Source organism: Falco peregrinus, chromosome 13 (assembly GCF_023634155.1).
Source record: "Falco peregrinus isolate bFalPer1 chromosome 13, bFalPer1.pri, whole genome shotgun sequence".
Lineage (NCBI taxonomy): Eukaryota > Metazoa > Chordata > Aves > Falconiformes > Falconidae > Falco > Falco peregrinus.
In genome coordinates, this window is record NC_073733.1 from 13,173,188 (window position 1) to 13,191,906 (window position 18,719).

The 18,719-nt window shown below is 55.5% G+C and overlaps 1 protein-coding gene across 1 annotated transcript; it reads left to right on the forward strand.

Moving 5' to 3' along the window:
• The first annotated feature begins 5,086 nt into the window (after positions 1-5,086).
• On the forward strand, positions 5,087-6,676 carry LOC101912043 (thymosin beta-15A homolog). The gene is made up of 3 exons (XM_055818330.1): positions 5,087-5,228; positions 5,621-5,725; positions 6,158-6,676. Exons 2-3 carry the CDS (start codon positions 5,626-5,628, stop codon positions 6,193-6,195), a joined length of 138 nt encoding a protein of 45 aa, XP_055674305.1. The 5' UTR covers positions 5,087-5,228; positions 5,621-5,625; the 3' UTR covers positions 6,196-6,676.
• Positions 6,677-18,719: the final 12,043 nt, after the last annotated feature.

Sequence of the window (18,719 nt, forward strand, 5' to 3'; positions counted from 1 at the left end):
GTGTATGTGTCTTGCTTCTTTGCTTTGCATCCTGCACTGAGCTCTACAGAGTGTCTGATTCCTGCCTCCTGTATCGGAGCCCCTGCTGCTGCACGGCCAATGCCCTGAGAGCCAAGAGCCAGGACATCGGAGCAGCGGTGTGAGGATTTTCAGCAGCATTTGTGTTTAAACTTAAGACCTGATGAAGGAATTAAACTTTTATTTAAAAAAACATGGCCTCTGCCTATAAATGCATTGCTTCACAAAGGTGATGTGCATCTTCTGAGTTCAGTCACTTGCGAGGTAGGTCATGGAGTAAGGATTTGGAAGGTCATGTGGTTTAACCCTCTTGCAGTGGGGTAACTGAGGCTCAGCTTGGCTGTGCTCACATTGCTTGGAAGAGAAAGCTTGGGACAAAGCTACTTCTGGTGGGTAGTGGCTTTTGTCTGTATCCGATTTCCTAGACTTAATTGTTAGAGGTGGTAGTACAGCTTTTCTTGTACTCTTCAATGATGCGTCTGAGTAGATCTGTTCACATAATGTTTGGGTAGGAGAACTTGAATAGTTTAGCAAGTATCTTGCACAAATCTAATGATCAGAGGCAACAGGATTGTCCTGAGAAGCTCTTGTTCTAACTAAACAATAATCCTTTCTCATTGCGTGTTGTACATCGGGAAAGCAGACACTGAGTAAGAAGGATGAGGTAGCAGGCCTAGAGAAAGGTCTTTGGCCTTACAGTAGGCATCCAGATTGAACATAGTTTCAGGAAACACAAGCGTGGCCTCAGGTAGACTCTTGCTGAGGATCGCTATTGTCATTCCTCTGTTAAAATGAACTTCAGCACTAGTCAATGAATAAGTGAACTGTGTATTTTTTCCCCCTCAAACAGCAGGGGAGGTGATATGGGTCTTGTCAGGGTGATGTGGCAGACTTCACCTTCCTTGGAGGAGAAACAGAACATGAGCTTTACAGCCAAAAATTTGTACAATGGTGACCATTGCTGTTGGTGCATATATACTGTTTTCTTAGTTACTTTAATAAAAACTTGGGGGTTGGAGTGAGGAAGGGTACAGACTCAAAATGCTGTATGACAGCACTGTAGATTATGAAGTGATGGGTGATACATAGGGTATGAGAGCTGTCCCAAAGATGTAAATATCGTCTGCTCTGGAAGCCTCCTTCAGATCAGAAGGGCTGGGTACTTTACCAAAGTTTCTTCCCTAATTCTTTCTTCCCTAATTCAAAAGTAATTACTGAGCCTGTTCACAGGCAGGTTGTGACTGACCAGAAGTGAAAGCTGTGCTATTAGAGCAAGCATGGCTGCCTTTAACAGCTTGTAGTAGAATTAAAGCACTCTTCTGTGTCCAGGCAGTCATGGATGTAGTACCAGGCAGCTGTGGGAAGGGTGTTCCTTCACTGCAGTGTGGGCTGGGAGGAAGGTAGCCCCTGAGGTGTGAATGGCAGTGACAAGTTCCTCTAAAGTTTGGGAGTGATGCAGAGATGCTCATCCCTTAGCCCAGGCAAGTTTAGCTCCAGCAGCATCAGCTGTGCTGTGAGGTGCTTGGGCTATCTGGAGCCACCTGCTGTAGCGGAGGTGATTCTCCAGCCTGTCCTGGGCAGCTGGTGGAGTGAGTATGGAGCATGCAGGGTGCTCTGGAGGTGAGTTGTGTGGTGTCTTCTCAGGCTTTCCTTACAGCTGCTGGAGAAATTCCAGAGAAAACAAGTTAATCCATGGCTGGAGTGTGGTGGCATGTGTGCAGATGCTGATATTGGTGCCAGTAGCTGTTTTGTTTGCTGCCTGCTGTAAAAGCAGTAGAAGGGCACTAGTCAGTCAAAAGCCCTGCATCTTAACCTAGCTGACTTGCCTGGGTAGCTGAAGCTGATGTGCAGGGTGGGGATGCCTTTAAGCCACTGGAAGTGGGTCTGGCCATTTGTGCCCTGCAAGTAATGGGCCTTGTCTGCTGTTCAGAGCAAGGCAAGACACCTCAAATAGCTCTCACCAGCAGTTCTCTCCTGCTGCTTCTCCCTGTGCCTTACTAGTGTGCAGATGATTTCTCACCCCCTAGAGTTGGTGTTTCTGTGATCTAGAGAAAGCAACAGGTTGCCCTGCTGCTGTTGGGTGGTGGGGCAGTAGTAAGGGTTAACAGAAAACCCATCTGTTAACTACAAGGAGCAGCAAAATCCATGGGAGGAATGAGCCTTGGTTTAAGAATGTGCTGGCTGCCTTCCTGGGGCTCTGTGCTCCTGCCCCAGTGGAAGGGAAGGGTTGTGGCAGGAGGCTGGGGTTAAAAATGAGCAGGAAAGAGTAAACTCTGCCCTGTGGAGTAGGGAGAATTGGCTCACAGCTGGGTAGTGGTGGCTGAAGGGGGCTCAGATCCTGGCTGGCTGTGGTGGTGCCCTGGCCTGTCCCTGCAGGCAGGAGGCTGAAAAAAAAAAAAAAGTCTCTGGTCAGACAGAGAAAACCTCCTTCGTGGAGAAGAGAATAAAGTGTTCCTGGAAATGGCCATCAGCAAGGCTGTGTCTGAGCCCTGACAGCCTTGTTCTGTGGGAGATTTAAAACTGATCTAAAATGGCTGATGGTAGTTCTTTTCTATTTCGGGTCAGGGCTGGTTTTGCTTTTCCCCTATCTGTTGATGTCTCAGTTCTTTTGTTATCAATTATTGAAAGCAGAAATACCAAAATGCCTGAGAAAGAGGCAGGTTGTGCAGTTATGGGAGGCTTTGCAAATTCGTCAGGGGAAAAAGCTTTTGCTGGGATATAAGCTCCTTGTTCTTTGTGAAAGATGGATTTTTAAAAGCTCCCCAGCAGCAGCCCCACACCTTGCCTGCTGGAAATGCAGAGTGTTAGCTTTAAAGCTGCTCCCAACGTGGTTTGTTGGAGCGTGGCGGTGCCTGTGTAGTAGCTGTGGTTGGCTCGGGGAAGGGGGAGCTCCTCTTCCCGGCGGCTTTGTGCCCAGACAAAGACCCCAGGGTTTGCAAATCGCTGCAGAATTGTGAAGATGCAGAATTGTGAAGATGCAGTGTGTCACACGGGCTGTGCCTTGGCTGGGGTGGGTGCAGCTGATGCCAGTCAGGGGCAGTGCATGGGGAGGATGGGGACCAGGTTCTTTCACACTTGCTGCTAGCCAGGGACAAAAGCTACAGCAGACTTTGCAGTATCTGCAAAGCAGAAGCATGTGGAGAATGGGCAGGGAAAGGAAGAAGTTGGGGCAAAGGTGGGCACAGCTGGAGAGTAAACACATGGTAAACCACTTGTCTGGCTATTTGCATAAAAGCAAAAAGGATTTCCTGATTTAATTTGAAGCTGGGTGGGTTTCTCCTTTCCTTTTTTGCTATGCAGGTAAAATGAGCCCTTTCTCAGTTTGGCGTGTGCTTGTGTGATGCGGGGTCTGCAGGGTGGGTTTGAAGGATGCTCGTGAAGGCAGCCCTGCCTGGGCTTGCTGCTCTTGGCTATGTGACACCCTTTAAACCTGGCCCTGCCAGGAGGCTACAACACCAAAACAAAGGTGCTCTGGGAGCAGCCTGGTCTGGGGCTTTGCCTGCAGCCTCTGCTGGGGGACAGGGACTGCAGCCTGTTTGCCATCCAGACTTTTCTGAGTAGTAACCATATCTTAGGACCTGGCCTTAGATCTCAGCCTTTGCCTTTTCTGTGTACACCAACCACAAGCTTTTCTTTAATTCAGAGCCCACTTGCTGGCTGGAGTGGGAAACTGCCTGTGTCCTCGGGACTTGCTGCAAAGGGTTGCATCTGGCCAAGACCTGCTGTTGCTGGAGAGCACTAAGCCCTCCTCTCAAGATGGCAGTCTTTTAGCTAAAAAACAAAGCACGTGTTTCCTCAGGCTTGCTGGCAATGTTGGCTGCAAAATCTCTGGAAACCCAGGGGCTGGCAGGCTGGGAGGAGATGGAGGCAGGTGTGAGAGTTGCTGCAGTGCAGCTGCTACACCTGGTGTTCTACAGCAGGTTCCCACTTGCTGTGACACTGGGATCTCTGCAGAATGATTTTTGCAAGCCTGTCATGGGGGTCAGGATGCTTTTATTTTAATTTTTTTTTTTATTTTCCCCCACTCCTCGTTCCCTTCAGCCCCTACAGGACCCCTACTGCAAGGCCTCCTAGGCATCCTGGCCCTCCAACAATTCCCCATCCTGGTGGCTAGTGCGTGAGTGCCCCCTGGACTGGCACTACCCTTCCAGCTGCCCAGCTGGGAGCAGATGGGCTGCCTCTGCTTCTCTCAGCTTTTTTCTCCCCGTGAAGGTGGTGGGGTTTTTCCCCATATGCATCCCAGCTCATCTGGTCTGTGCTGACTGCCCCCCAGGCTTTCTCCTACGGAATGCAAGAGCCCCAGCTCAGAAGCAAGGGCTGCCCCTTGCCTGCCCGGGTTGCTGCTGCAGTGACCAGCTCTCCCCAGGAGGCACCGTGGCTGGAGCCAGTGCAGCTGTGGGTTGCGCGTGGTGGCAAAGCATTGCCCACAGCTGTGAAAATACAGTGTTATTTTTATCCCAAGGGCTGGCTTGCTTAAACGAGTTCTGCTTCATCAGCTGGTGGGATGCATCCCTGGGCACATGCACAGGGCACAGCTGTCCCCATGGCTGCTGGGCACCTGCTGCTGGGGAGGATTTGGGGCTGGGACAGTGGCCCTGGGGTCACCTGGTGGTGCCATGAGGACTGCCCTGCTGCCCTTCATTGCTGGCAGCGAGGTGTGGGGAGCAGCGGTGGCAGCTGGGCTGGGTGTGCTGGGGGGTGTGTGCGCTACTGCAGTGTGTGTGCAGGCACAGGGTGTGTATGAGTCCCGAGTGGCTGGGGGGGTGTGTGGAAGGGGGGAGCGTGGAAGGGGGGGTGCAGGGCTGTGTGTGGGCAGGGTGTGAGCAAGGGTGGATGTGTGCAGGAGTGGATGCATGTGGGCTGTGCCTTTGCAGGGCTGTGTGTGCACACAGGGTGTGTGCAGGGCTGTGCGTGTGTGCAGCGCTGGGTGTGCGCGGGCTCTGCGTGTGCAGGGCCCGCGGGAGCCGTGCCCGCCCCTCCCCCCCGCCCCGCGCGGGGGCACCTCGGGAGCGGCAGTTCCCCCCCGGGGTCGCGCGGCCGCGGCAGCCAGCGGGCGGACTGCACTTCCCAGCAGGCCTAGCGGGCGGCGCGCAGCCAATGGGCGCACGGGCTGGGCGGCGGCCGGGGTATATAAAGCGCCGCCCCGCACCGCGCGGTCCAGCCTCACCTGGGAGCGCAGCGGAGCGGGACGTAGCGGGCAGCGGCGGCAGGTACGGCGGCGGCGCTCTCGCCGCGGGGCAGCCGGTGCGTGCGGGCTGTGCCGGGGATGGGGGGTGCCGCACGTAGGGCTGCTGCCAGGCGAGGGGCGCCCCGTGTACGGGGGCTGCGGGCGGGGGGGTCGCGGGGTGGGGACGGTCAGCGTGCGGCGGGGAGCGCGGCTGGGGCCGGCTCCCGCGGGGGATGCGGGAGGTGCCCCCGCCGGTGCGGGGCTGCCCGGAGCCGGGGAGCGGCGCGGTGCCCGGGGCGGCGGCGCGCCCCGCCCTGCGCTATTGTCCGCGGCGGAGGCCGGGCGGGCCGCCCATTGTCTGCTGAGCCCCGTCCCCGGAGACACCCCCGGGCACCTCCGCTGACCTCGGGGGACGGGGCGTGGGGTGTCTCGCAGGCAAAATGTGCGACAAGCCAGACCTCTCGGAGGTGGAGAAATTCGACAAGAAGAAGCTGAAGAAAACCAACACGGAGGAGAAGAACACGCTGCCCTCCAAGGAGAGTAAGTGCGGCCGGGGCCGGGCAGCGCTTGGCTGTGCGGGGGGCACGTGTGGCCCGCGGCGCCCCCGGGTGCGGGTCTCACCGCCCGGGCGGCCGGCAGAGGGAGGTGGGCTGGGGTGGTCAGGCTCTGCCCCAGGGGAGGCCGCTGGCCCCGAGGTGAGCGGTCAGGGTACAGCCCTCTGGAGGGGCGGAGGGCTGCTGCCTGAGCTGCTGCCTCGGGCCATGGCTTCCTGAGGAGAGCTGAAGGCAGGTGCCCAATTTGCTGTCACACCCGTGTGTGTCATCACCTTCAGACTTGAGGTGTTTGTCTACCCTGCTTGTGGTCAAACTACAAAACTGGGTGCGAGGGCCTTAGTGATGGCTCTGCAACCTTCGCCAGTAGGTGTTTCCACAAAAAAGCACCGGAGATTAATGGACCTCTCTTCTCTTGCAGCTATTGAGCAGGAGAAGGAATGTGTGAAGTCTTCCTAGAGTGAGATGGCCTGGCAGGAAGAGCTACTACTTGATTTTTTTGCTTTGAATTAATCATGTGTGGGGTTTTTGTTTGGTCTTTTTTTTGTTTTTAATTTACATCATGTGTAGAAAACGGCTCCATCGCCTAATCCACTGTCCCACCTTGCTGGCAGCTTTGGCGGGTGGGTGGAACAAAGCATGGCCCTCTCAGTCCATCAGTAGCCTGGCCCAACTCCATCTCTGCTGCTCAGCCAACTCCTGTTGACAGCACTGATCTTGCTGTAATGCAGTGGGGAGGTGAGCAAGGGCTATAGAGGCTCCTGGGGACGGTCCCCTTCTGCCTTGGGGAGTGGGGATCCTTTCTGGCCTGACCCATGGCCTGGGTCTGTCTCACATAGTCTTCACCAACAGCATTTTGTAGCCTCACTCACAGTTTTTTGTCTTCCTTGGGGGGGGAAAAATGATAAGTTTATTATAAAATAAAAAATGTAATGACCTACCTGTGGCTTGTGGCTTCTTCTCTGTTAAAAGTTCAGGCTGCAGCCTGGCTTGCCCTTGGTGGTGGGAAGGTCTTTGCTTGCTGTTGTTCTTACAGGATGGTTCCTTGCAGAGCGAGTCTGGCTTGGTGTTTGTGTACAGCTCGGTCCCTGTGGCCTGGGGGAGACCAGAGCCATGAGCATTGCTGGTGTGGTGAGGGGGCTGGGGTCTCAGCTGGTTAAGGCCACTGTGTTCTACTAGCAATCCCACCATCATAGCAGTTTGTTGCTGCACCCTCAAGTAGAGGCTAACCTGAGCCTTCCTACCTGAAGGCTGAGCCTCCTGCTTCAAAGAGGTTGGTGTCCCCTGCCTAGAATATAATTTGTGGAGCTGGGCTGGCTCCTCACCTGTGCAGCTGGAGAAATACCTGTGCTGGCAGTGTGGATGCTGGCCTGAGTCCTGCTGGTGCTGCAGCCAGGCTGGCTCAGTCCACACGGTTCTCAGAGCAAATCTCCCCTCGCTGCCTGGCACAGCCCTTTGCTTCACCTTGAGCCAACTTCGGCTCCTGCCCTTGGTTGAAGGAGGTTTTTGCAGCCTTGTAAGGACAGATTAATGCAGTAGATCCCTTGGGTACCCTCTAGGCTGATCCCAACCCTGCCCTGCAGAAGTGGAGATCCCTGTGTCCTGCAGTCAACCTCCAGCACAGTGTGGGCAAGGGGGAGCTGGATGGAGTCTGACACTGCCTCCAGGTCTATGGTGAGGTTTCCTGGGTGCTGCCTGGATTTCCTCACCTCCACCCAGCCTGCAGGGTGACTGAACAGGCTGCTTATGGAGGAGGTGGAGGCAGACTGGCCAACTAGCAGTTTTGGCCAGTGTCCCCAGTGAGCCTTGTTAACTAGAAACAAACAGGGCTGTTGTGCCTGTCTGGACATGGTGCCTATCTGCCTACTACCTCCACCCACATCGCCTGCAAAGGGCTGCAAATAACACTGCTTGTGTGGCTGCAACTGCCTTCACCCTTAAAAAGCGGAATTGAAAGAGCTGAAGGTAAGAGGCTGGTGTTGCTGCGCTGTCAGGACAGCATGTGGGGTTTTCTGTGGGAAGAGGGCGGTGGGGAGCGATGCTGAGGCCAGCTGGGGCTGCTGCTACACTGGGCTGAGCACTAGGTAGCCCAGCACATGCCAGGGTGTCCATGCCCCTTCAGCATCCTAATGTTCCCAGGACAGCACCCTATCCTGGATGTGGGAAACCTTTTCCCGGTGCCAACTGCTGGTGCAGGCTGTCAGGGTGGCAGCAGCCGCTCATTGCCCCGACGGAGCTTGCCCCTTCCTGGTAGTGGTCGTTCTTGCCAGGCAGGGCAGGCTCAGCTCTGTGCTGGGGAGCAGGCAGCAGGCCTCTTTGGACCCTTCTGTGAAAGCAGAAGGTAGAAAAGTCATGTCAGCAAGAGTTGGGCTTTGGAGCGGCAGACAGGGCTCACAGACCATTAAAGGTTAAGGAACTGCTTCAGCATTTCCACCTCCTGCAGAGATGCTTTGCAATCCCTTGGCCACTTGATGCACCCAGGCTGGGAATTGGGTCAAACCCGGAGGTAAAGCCATCCTGAGCCCTTTCCCCATCCCCGAAAGCCAGAGCATGAGCTGAACCAGTTGAAGCTTTTGGCATGGAAACTCAAAGTGGCAGAGCTGACCCCCTCTCCTCGGTGGGACTTCTGGGGATAGTGAGGTCTTGGCGGCTGCTCACGGTACCGTGGCTGCTCCCAACACTGCCCCAGTGCCTCTCCCTCCTGCACACTCTTAGCCACACTGCAATGGGCCACGCTGCACACACAGAAAACCATTGGTCAAGTTAACTCCCCCTGAGTCATTTGGACCCCTGCAAGGTCACAGCATGAGTGTCCCATCCCTGGCACTGTCATGCTCACAAAAACCTCCTCACCCCGTGCTGCACACATGGACAGCAGAGACTTTGCCCAGGGGGGGTGCCAGGTGCCCCAGGCACCTGCTGATTGTAGTTGCCTCAGGTGATAGGGTTGATGGCTCCAGGAGCCAGCAATGCTCCAGCACTGGCCCTGAGCCTGCAGCACTGGTCCGTGGGACCACCTTGCTGCATCCTGGGGACCCATGGGGTGAGAACAGGGGTGCTGATGCACCTAGGTTTAGGTTGCTTTTTTACTGTGGCCACCCCAGGGATGCAGCGATGCAAGTTTAGATAGACATGGGATTAATGCCCTAAGGAAACCACTCCAGGGCCTGGCAGCCTCAGCACAGGCCCAGGAACAACGGTTGGAGTTGGGGGCAGCTCCCCAGCCCCAGCAAACCCATCTCGGTGGGTCATATGGCTGATGTGGCTGTGCCCACCTAAAATGAGGGCAGCCCCAAGCACTTCTCCCATCTCCACCCCTACCAGAATGGTACATGGAGAAGTAGCAGATACATTGCCCAAACCCTGTATCCTCAGGTCTGAGGATGAAGAGAAAGTTGTTTCGCAACTCCGTACCCAAAATGTCCTTGTTGTAAGCAGAGGATCAGCTAGTAAGGTGAGAAACATTACAGAAAAGCCCTTTATATCAACACTTTCCCTCCTTCCCTGCCCCAGACCCCCCTTTTTCACCCTGGCACGTATGGGCACACAGCTGCCAGTGGTGTGGGAGGCCAGGACACTTGCCAGGCTGATGTCCCCTAGAAATGTGGTGGCTCCAGCAGGATGGGCAGCTCGGGCAGCATGGGCTGCCTCAGCAGCCACCCATGCACAAAGGATGCCATCCCAGGAGGTCTTCCTGGCAGGGCTTGATGCCGCCCTCCCTTGCTGGGCACCAGGTAAGGTTTATGTGTAAGCTCCTCCTGGCAATATCTATGCCTCTCCCCAGCTGAGGCCTATCCCGCTGCTCCCAGGGCAGGTTCCTTCCACCTCGATCAGGTGGTGAGCTGTGGCCAGCACTGCAGAGGAGGGAGGAGGAGGAAGCTGAGTCACCAGCAGGAGGAATTTGGGCAAATACCTGGTGATCAGCAGCACAGGGTGAATTCAGTTCAGAGCTTGTGGCTGCGATGGGCTCCTGCCCTGCTGCTGCTCCATCCCCTCTGACTCAGCCAGGAGAGGATGTGGCCCCATAGATGCTTGTGTGAAGGATCACAACCCCATCTCTCAGGAGGTGCCTTAGTCAGCTTGTGCATGGCCCCACACCAGGCAACCCGGTGTCCCCCTCCTCCCAGCCGTGCACCCACCCTGCCAGGCTGTGGCACCCTCTGCGCATCCTGCAGCACCACTGGTGCTGGTTTGTTGTGCAGGTGGCCCAGTGCAAGGGAGGCTGTTGCGTGCTGGCAGCCGGGGTTTTCCCTTGGCCACTCTCCATCTGGCAGCCCCCAGAGCTGCAGCAGAAAGTGGTGAGAGCCAAGAGGTGGTGGTGACCAGGGTCTGGGGCAGCTCCTGGGTTTGGACAGCAGGGAATTGCCAGCTCCAGCCCACACTGCCCACACTTGGACAGTCGGTCCAAGCAAACGTCCCCTTGGAAGGTGTGGGTTTATCACCAGAGCAAACAGGATAAGGCAAAGCCAGCCCGTGCGGCTGGACAGATGCTGAAGCTCTCCCATGTCCTGGTCACACACACACACCCCTCACGACTCCCTGCATCCCCAGGGAAAATGTGTCACTGCCTCTGAGTCACTCGGGTCAGCCCTTACCCATCAGGTGTCCCCTGCCCGGGTGGATGCACTGCCAAGGGCAGAGCTCAAACACTGTGGTGGCAGTGGTGGAGAGAGGGGGCGAGGGGGCAGCAAGCACAAGCTGCCAGGGAAAACCTCTGCTGGGAGTTGTTAGGGAGAATATATGCCTGAATGTGTGCATGCATGGGGGTAGGTATATGTTTGGCTTTCAAAGGGGAAAGCAGAAGAGACTGAGCAGTAACAGGGAAATGAAAGTGTTGTGCGAGCTGGTGACTGTGGTCCTTTGGGAATGGAGCTGATGGGAGGCCACCACAGGGTGGGAAAGCACGTATGACATGGCACTGTAGGTCAGACAGTCCCCTCGGGACACTCAGTGACACAGGGAGAGGATTAACAGACAAGTTGTCCCCATCCTGTGGCAGGGAGCGATGCCATGCTGGGGAGCCCCCATGGCCCTGAGGCAGGAAAGCCGCCATCCCTGACCAGTGGCTGCAAAGGCACCAGCACAGCGAGCCAGGAACCTTCAGACAGCCACACTGGTAAACTCACCTGTAGGCTGTGTGGTGGCTGGCAGAGCTGAGCCGCCACACTCAGCACACGCCAACACCACCCCTAGAAGCAGAGAAGTTATTGCTGCTCTCGAAATAATGCCCAGGAGGTCAGGTTTACCGGCAGGAGCTTACTTATCTCCTGCCAGAGAGGACTCAGCCTGACTAATGATGAACCAGGAGTGCTCAGAGCTTCCTGCCCTCTCCTCCGGAGCCCCAGCAAGGACCAGGCTCCTGCCAGCATTCAGGTCTAAATAAAGCTGGGAGTTATGCACTGAGCCACCCCACACCCTCCCAGGCTCCCCGCATTTGCTCAGGTTGTTGCCGGTGCAGGGTGCAGGTGGGAGCAGCTTTGCTGCGTGCCTTTGCCAAGTGGCGTGTGTGTTGTTGGCGCCTGGGGCTGCTGAGCCCTTCGGTGGCTCACAGCCTGCTCCCAAGCAGCAGCCAGAATTAATTGCTCATTTCTGTCCCCCCCCAGTTGCATTCTGCAGATTCCCGTGGGCCCATGGGGCTGTGCTGGGAGCTGCAGGAGCACATGCTCCTGCGGGGGGATACAGCTGTGGTGTCATGCAGCAGTGCCCGCATTTGTGCCCGAGCCGGGGCAGCTGATGGAGGAGTGCTTTATTTTAGGAAGCAGCTGGCTCACACAGGAGACATTGTTTATCGTCTTTCTTCCCCCTGGTGCTTTATTACAAAGGATTATGGCATGAAAAGCCATTTTGTTTCCCTGCTCCCAATGCATAGCCCCCACTTTGTGATTTATTCCTCTCTACAGGCAGCAGCTGCAGTACGGCACCCCAGGGCGCTGGGAGGAGACAAGATGGGGGCTCAAACCCATGGCAGTGATGGCAGCAGGGATGCATCCAGCACCCAGGCTGTGGCACGGCTGGCTGGGGTTTGCCAGGAGTGCCTGAGACTGCTATCGACTGCGCAAGTGCCTGCATGATGTGAGGAAACCTCAAGGGGTAGAAAAACAAAATCAAAGCCTTTCCAAGGTGGGTGTCAACTGTGAGGTGGCATCGCCTTGCTTTGTCTGGACAAAGGCAGTGGTTGGTGTCCTCTCTCCAGTGACATTGCTGTCCCCAAGCTGGGTGTGCCACTGCTGGTGCTCGTGGCACCGTGTGGTGTCACAGCTCCAAGCCTGCCTGGATGAGCCTGTGGGGGAATGTCCCGCTGCCCATGGGGACCCGGGGACAGCCTGGGTGTGGAGAGCATGGTGCAGGGTACAAGCTGGGCACAGAGGGTGCAGTGCAGGACAGAAGCAGGGGGTCAGCATGGGAACAGGGCCGTTTGTTGCTTCCCCCAAAATCACCTGCAGACAGGGCAGAGGCACCTCCGAAGCAGCAGCAGGAGTGGCTTCCCTCTGGCCCTCTGCCCAAGCGCTTTCCTTGCCAAGAGGCAGCAGCCGGGATGCCATGTGCTTCTCTGTCCGCCTCCTCTGTCCCTGCTGCCACAAAGCCCACTCTGCCGTTGAGTGCCTTTGCTGCAAACCCTGGAGCAGAGCCCGTGCAGCAGGGGCCAGGCTCCCCCCTGCAAGGCCACAAGCTGGTGCCTGCCAGCCGCCTCTGCAGCTTTCCAGGAGCCAGTGCAGGAGCGATGGGCAGCAGATAAGCCTGTTGCAACAGATGCCTTGTGCTGCTTCCCAAAGCCCCAGCCTGCCTGTTCACCTACATCAGGGTAAAATTATGGCTGGTGCTTCCTTCTGTGGTGCTGCCTGCTCTGCTACCCTGTCACCCCACACATCCCTCACAACCAGCCAAGGGGCTCTGGGGGTGAGCTGGGAAGGGCTGAAGAGGTCATGACAAAGGCTGTGGCAGTGGCACGCAGCTCATGGTGACACTGCTAGCCGCAGGGCTGCGGTCGAGCTGGGGCAAGACCCTGCTTGCAGTGTTGTGTCTCAGGGAGGTGGCTCAGCAGCCCAGGCACATTCCTCTCCCTGCTCCCTCAGCCCAGCTCCCGAAAACAGCACAGGGCACTTCTTTAGGGCAGCTTGAGCTGTGTGGGGTACAGGGGGATGCCTTGGCGGGGGGGGGGGGGGGGGGAGAGGCTTCCCCGGCTTTGCTCTGGCTATGTTGGTCCTGGGGTGGAAACTGGTGTTGGGGTGCCTGGAAGCCTGTGCTCAGAGCCATGGGCTCCGGGGAGATGGGGGTGGCCAAGGCTAGGGGTGGCAGGGCTGTTTGGGGGGGAAGTGCTGGGGGTGTTTCAGAGTGGGTGCCATGGGCTGGAGCTGCTACCAGGTACTGGCCTTGGAGAAGCAGCTGCAGAGCCGGGCTCTGGAACAAAGGAAGAGGCCCAAGCCCCAGCTGCAGCACAGGATGGGGGATGAGTTCATCAGGGCATGAGCTGGCAGTGCTTTGTGTGGCCATGGGCTGGCAGCGGGGACAAGGCTGTATCAGGGCTCCTCACCTTGGCACCAGCTTCCCTGTGTTTGTTGTAACACTCAGAGCTGGGAGTGAGAGCCAGGTGGCAGGCACATGTGTCGCAGCCTATCTGGACAGGGACGCAGCCAAGCTCAGGGGAGCAAAGCCTCTCTTGCTCCAGGAGCCCGGCGCCTTGCAGAGTCCTTGCTACACTGCCCTGGTGCTGCCCGCACTGCTCTGGCAGTCTGTGCCAGGCACACGGCTCCTGGGCAACGTCCCCATCTCCAGACAAATCCCCTGGTGGTGGTGTCCAGGGCCCGCAGGCAGGATTCTGTCCCTGCAGTGCTGGGGTGATGCCGGCTTTCGGCAGGCTTCCCATGAGTGCAAGGTCATGCCCAGACAAACCTATTCCTGCTTCATCCTTGAGACCAGGGCTCAGGCTCCCAGGCACCATGGGAAGCATCAGCCCTCCCAGCAGCTTCCCACTACCTCCACCCCGCTACTCTCTGCCGGGGAGCTCAGCAGGGAGCCCCACTTCTGCAATTCACCTCCTATTCAATTCTCTCCTTGTCCTGCCAGACTTCCACAGGAGAGGGTCCAGGCTCCCCTCCCCACTGCGTGGCCAAGCAAGCCACACTACGTTGCGCCACCAGACTGTGCCACCACACTAGGATGGCGGAGCCATGAGACAGTGGCTGTGACACCGTTGGCAACCCATCAAGCCACGGTTAGCCTCCTTGGAGGTCTCCTTTCACTTGTAAAATATATTTATTCCCAAGATGCTGTGTTGGGTCTGGCTGAGATGGAGTTAATTTCCCCCCTACCATCCCTCACAGTGCTGAGCTTGTGCTGGTGGCTGGAGCGGTGCTGATAACACAGGGTGCTTTGGCTGGTGCCGAGCAGCGCTCCCACAGCATCACGGCTGTCTCTCCAGCATTGCCCCCATCACCGCTAGGCTGGGGGTGGGCAAGGTCTTGGGAGGGGACACAAACTGATCAAAGGGATATTCCATACCATATGACCTCTGCTCAGATATAAAAGGTAAGAGAAAGGAGGAGGAGGTGGAAGGCATTCCTTATCAAAATGTTTGTCTTCTGGAACAACCACTATGCATACTGAAGCCCTGCTTCCCGGGAAGTGGCTGGACATCTTTTGTTTGTCTTTGATTCTGCACACAGCCTTTTGCTTTCTTGAACTGACTTTATCTTGACCCACGACTTTTTCCATCTTATTTTCTCCTCCCCTGTCCTGCTGAGGAGGGGAGTGATAGAGTGGCTTGGTGGGCACCTGGCATCCAGCCAAGGTCAACCCACTTACAGTCCTTTTTGGTGCCCAGTGTAAGGCAGGAGACAACAGCAGTTTTGTAGTAAGTGTGCTATAGCTATAGTAGTCGTTAAGTAGTAAGCTTCTGCATGGGTCATGGAGTTTTTTTGGCTGCGCTGCTTGTTTTGCTGAGCTTGGGAACGTGTTAGTACAAACAATGGCTGTGTGCTTTGCCCTGGCATTGATGGCCTTGCTGTGCTGGGGGAGCTGTCTTGCGGAAAGGGTGAGGGAATGCATCTCCCTCTTCCTGCCTGGGATTGATGTGGGTGGTTTTATGGTGCAGGCTCCTGAGGTCCTTGCTCACCCTTATGTGAGCTGTTTAACATTACTAACACTTAACATATTATGGGGTTTGTGGAATGTGGTGTCATCCTGCTGTAGGAGAAGACAACTTTTGGGTGAGGCGATGCTGAAGCATGCCCTGAGGCGGCTGGTCCCTGGGTGGCAGGGGTCCCTGGGTGGCAGGGTGCATGGAAAGATTTGGGTAGGTGCCTGGCGTGGTTATCACCTCCCGTAGCCTGGGACTTTACACCCGAGCAGGCAAACTGATGTGCCACTGGATAGAAGGGTGCCTTGCCTACCAGTAAAAACCAGCAGCTTCTAGCACTGCTGGGGCTTGGCCTGTGCCTGCCGAGCTGCAGTTCGGTACTGTCAGAGGACTGTGATTAAGGCAGGGACCCACACCACCTCTGAGAACACCTTGACTAAGGCTGGGATGCAAACTACACCTGAGGGCATGATGGTAGAGATAGGGATCCAGACCACATCTGAGGACACCATCGTTGAGGTGGGGACCCAAACAACAACAACTACAGTAATTGTCCCCGTAGTGAAAAAGAAACGGACAAGGAGGTCAGTGGGTCCATATCACCAATGAGTAAGAGAGGAGGAGGAAGAGGAAGGGTTTAATCAAGAAGCTGGTCCTTTGGCAAGGAAATTGAACGAAGGAGTGAGGGAATTCAGGTAAGAAATAGGAACCTACCTGGTCTCTGTCTCTGACCTCATCAGAACTTTGAGACATGTGGAAGGAGTACAGCCGCCAGCTGGGTGAGTGGATTGCTGCCTGGCGGCTCCGATGCTGGGGCAATGGGGCTGACGGTCAGCAAATGGAATGCAGGGAAGCCCAGCAGCTGGGATCCCTTGCTAGGAACCAGGGAATTGAGAGAGGAATTGGAAAAGAAGCAGCAATTTGCAGTTTCTGGAGGCAACTCCTCTTGAGTTTGAGTGCAAGATACCCATTCAAGCAAAGTCTTGTGAACTCCTCAGGAAAGTGGACTACCACAGCCAAAGACATCCAGTAGCTGAGAGAATTAGCAGTGCTGGAAGTCATCTACAGTGACCTAGACAGTGATGAGGTCTCCAAAGATCCAGAGGATGGCCTGTGCACACAGGCCATGAATCAAAGTGATACTCTTAACAGCTTGGCAGCGATGTATTGTCCAGATATGGATACACCAGCTGTGGAGAGAGTGTCTTCTGGGCTCCAAAACTTTGAAGAAAGTTTCTGTCCCTCTTGACCCCTACAGGCCAGCACCTTGGCTGTCAGGGGCACCCCAAGAGGTCAGTCCCCTCCTGCCCGGGTCAGGGGAAAGGGAGCCCCAGGCACATGCCATGAGCTGCACTCTGGTTCTTCCTGTGTGACAAGGGGGAGGACAATGGGGAGTGGGATGGTGAACCCACCTTCAAGCTGGAAGCCCGTGTATGCAAACTGGGAGGGAAGGCAGTTGTTACAAAGGGGCCACGCAAGGAGCCTGTCAGCTTTGTTGCTGTAGAGACACAAGAAGGCAATCAGCGATCTCCCAGACATAGAAAGACTGAGGTCACCTCCATTGCCCCTGGTGAGGGGACTTCTGGCCTGGCATTGCAAGGGTCAGACAGTGAATACTCTGACCAGGAACAGGAACAGAGGGTCCCTGCCTTTGGCCAGGAGGAGGAAAGGGGTGACTGAGTATGCTGGGCTGTGTGGATTCGATGGCCTGGCACATCAGACCCACAGAAGTATAAGGCTGTGGTAGACGCTGGTGCACGGTGTACGCTGGTGCCATCAGGGTGCAGAGGCACAGAACCCATGCGGATCTCTGGAGTGGTGGGGGTGCCAAGAATTGTCTGTATCGGAGGCTGAAGTGAGCTTAACAGGGGTCAGGTGGGAAAAGCACCCCATTGCGACCAGCCCAGAGGTCCCTTGTATTCTTGGCATGACTGCCTCAGGAGAGGGTACTTCAGGGACCCAAGAGGTACCAGTGGGCTTTTGGTGTAGCCACTGTGAACACCGAGAAGATCAAACAGCGATCTACCCTGCCTGGCCTCTTGGAAGATCCCTTCATGGTGGGATTGCTGCGAGTTGAAGAACAGCGGGTGCCAGATGCCACCGGGACGGTGCACTGGTCGCAGTATCACACGAGCTGTGACTTCCTGGCTCCCATCCATGAGCTGATTCATCAACTGGAGAGCCAAGGAATGATCAGCAAGACTCACTCACCCTTTAACAGTCCCACATGGCCAGTGCAAAAGTCTGACGAAGGGTGGAGGTTAGCAGTAGGCTATCGTGGCCTGAACGAACTCACACCACCACCGAGTGCTGCTGAACTGGACATGTTAGAGCTCCAACAGGAACTGGAGTCAAAGGCAGCCAAGCAGTATGCTACAGTTGACAATGCCAATGCATTTTTTTTAATTCCTTTGGCAGCAGAATGCAGGCCACAGTTTGCTTTCACACGGAGGGGTGTCCAAGACACCTGGAACAAACTGTCCCAGGGGTGGAAGCACAGCCCTACCATTTGTCACAGACTAATCCAAAGTGCACTGGAAAAGGGTGATGCCTCTGAACATCTACAATACATTAATGACATCATCGTGTGGGGCAACAAGGCAGAAGAAAAAGAGTAATTCAGATTCTTCTGAAGGCTGGTTTCACCATAAAAAGAAGTAAGGTCAAGGGACCTGCAGAGGCAGTTCTCGGATTGAAATGGCAGGATGGACACCATCATGTCCCTGTGGACGTGATCAAGAAGATGGCAACTATGTCTGCAGCAGCTAGCAAGAAGTAAACACAGGCTCTCCTAGGCCTTGTGGGATTCTGGAGAATGCATATTCCAGGTTATAGTCAGCTTGTGAACCCTCTGTATTGACTAACCCAAAAGAACTATTTTGACTGGGGCCTTGAGCAACAGCAAGCCCTTGAGCATGTCAAACAGGAGACAGCTTGTGCGGTAGCTCTTGGGCCTGTCCAGACAGGGCCAGCTGTGCAAAATGTACTCTGCACTGCAGCTGGGGAGCATGGTCTCACCTGGAGCCTCTGGCAGAAAACATCAGGAGGAACCCAAGGTCGACCATTAGGATTTTGGAACCAGGGATATCGAGGATCAGAAGCCAACCACACCTTGACTGAATAAGACATACTAGAAGCATATGAGGGGGGTTGAGCCGTACAACTTCAGAAGCTGGTACAGAAGCATATCTCCTCTTGGCACTCCGTTGTCCATGCTAAACTGGATGTTAAACATCTCATCTACATGTCATGCAACCAGTGCTACATAGAGTAAATTGGTAGTGTTGATCACACATCACACGACAAGCTTGACTGGCAAAACCCAACCACCCAGAAATGCTGGAAGAGATCATGGAGTGGCCATTGCCTGAGGAGGTGGCTTATGCTCAATAACCACCATATAATGAGTTATCAGACGAAAGGCATTATGCTTTGTTTACTGATGGATCCTGTCATGTTGTAGGAAAGCATCGGAAGTGGAAAGGTGCTGTGTGGAGTCCCACATGACAAATCGTTGATGCCTCTGAAGAAGATGAGTCAAATCAGTTTGCAGAAGTGAAAGACATCTGAGTAGCCCTAGAGACCGCTGAACAAGAAAAGTGGCCAGTACTGTACTGACTCCTGGATGGTGGCTAATGCCCTATGGGGGTGGCTACAGCAGCAGCAGAAGAGCAAGCAGCATCCCCTGAGGCTTGGTATTTGCCATCCCTGCCCGGTGTGGTCCAGGGCGTCAGGGTATGGCATGGTGCTCTGCAGCAGCCTTAGGGCCCTTCTTGCCTTAGCAGGATCTGTCCTGGCAGCTCTGTCTTGCTCAGGAGGTGTCTCACCCCTCCTGGCCTCAGTATTTTTACACACTAAATTAGAGCTCTAATAAATATGTAATGATGAATAATGGGATTAAATGGCT

Bases quoted from the DNA above. Each gene is read 5' to 3' on its own strand.
- LOC101912043 (XM_055818330.1), top strand. From the start codon at position 5,626: ATGTGCGACAAGCCAGACCTCTCGGAGGTGGAGAAATTCGACAAGAAG. The intron at 5,726-6,157 runs GTAAGTGCGGCC...CTTCTCTTGCAG, and splicing joins CACGCTGCCCTCCAAGGAGA to CTATTGAGCAGGAGAAGGAA.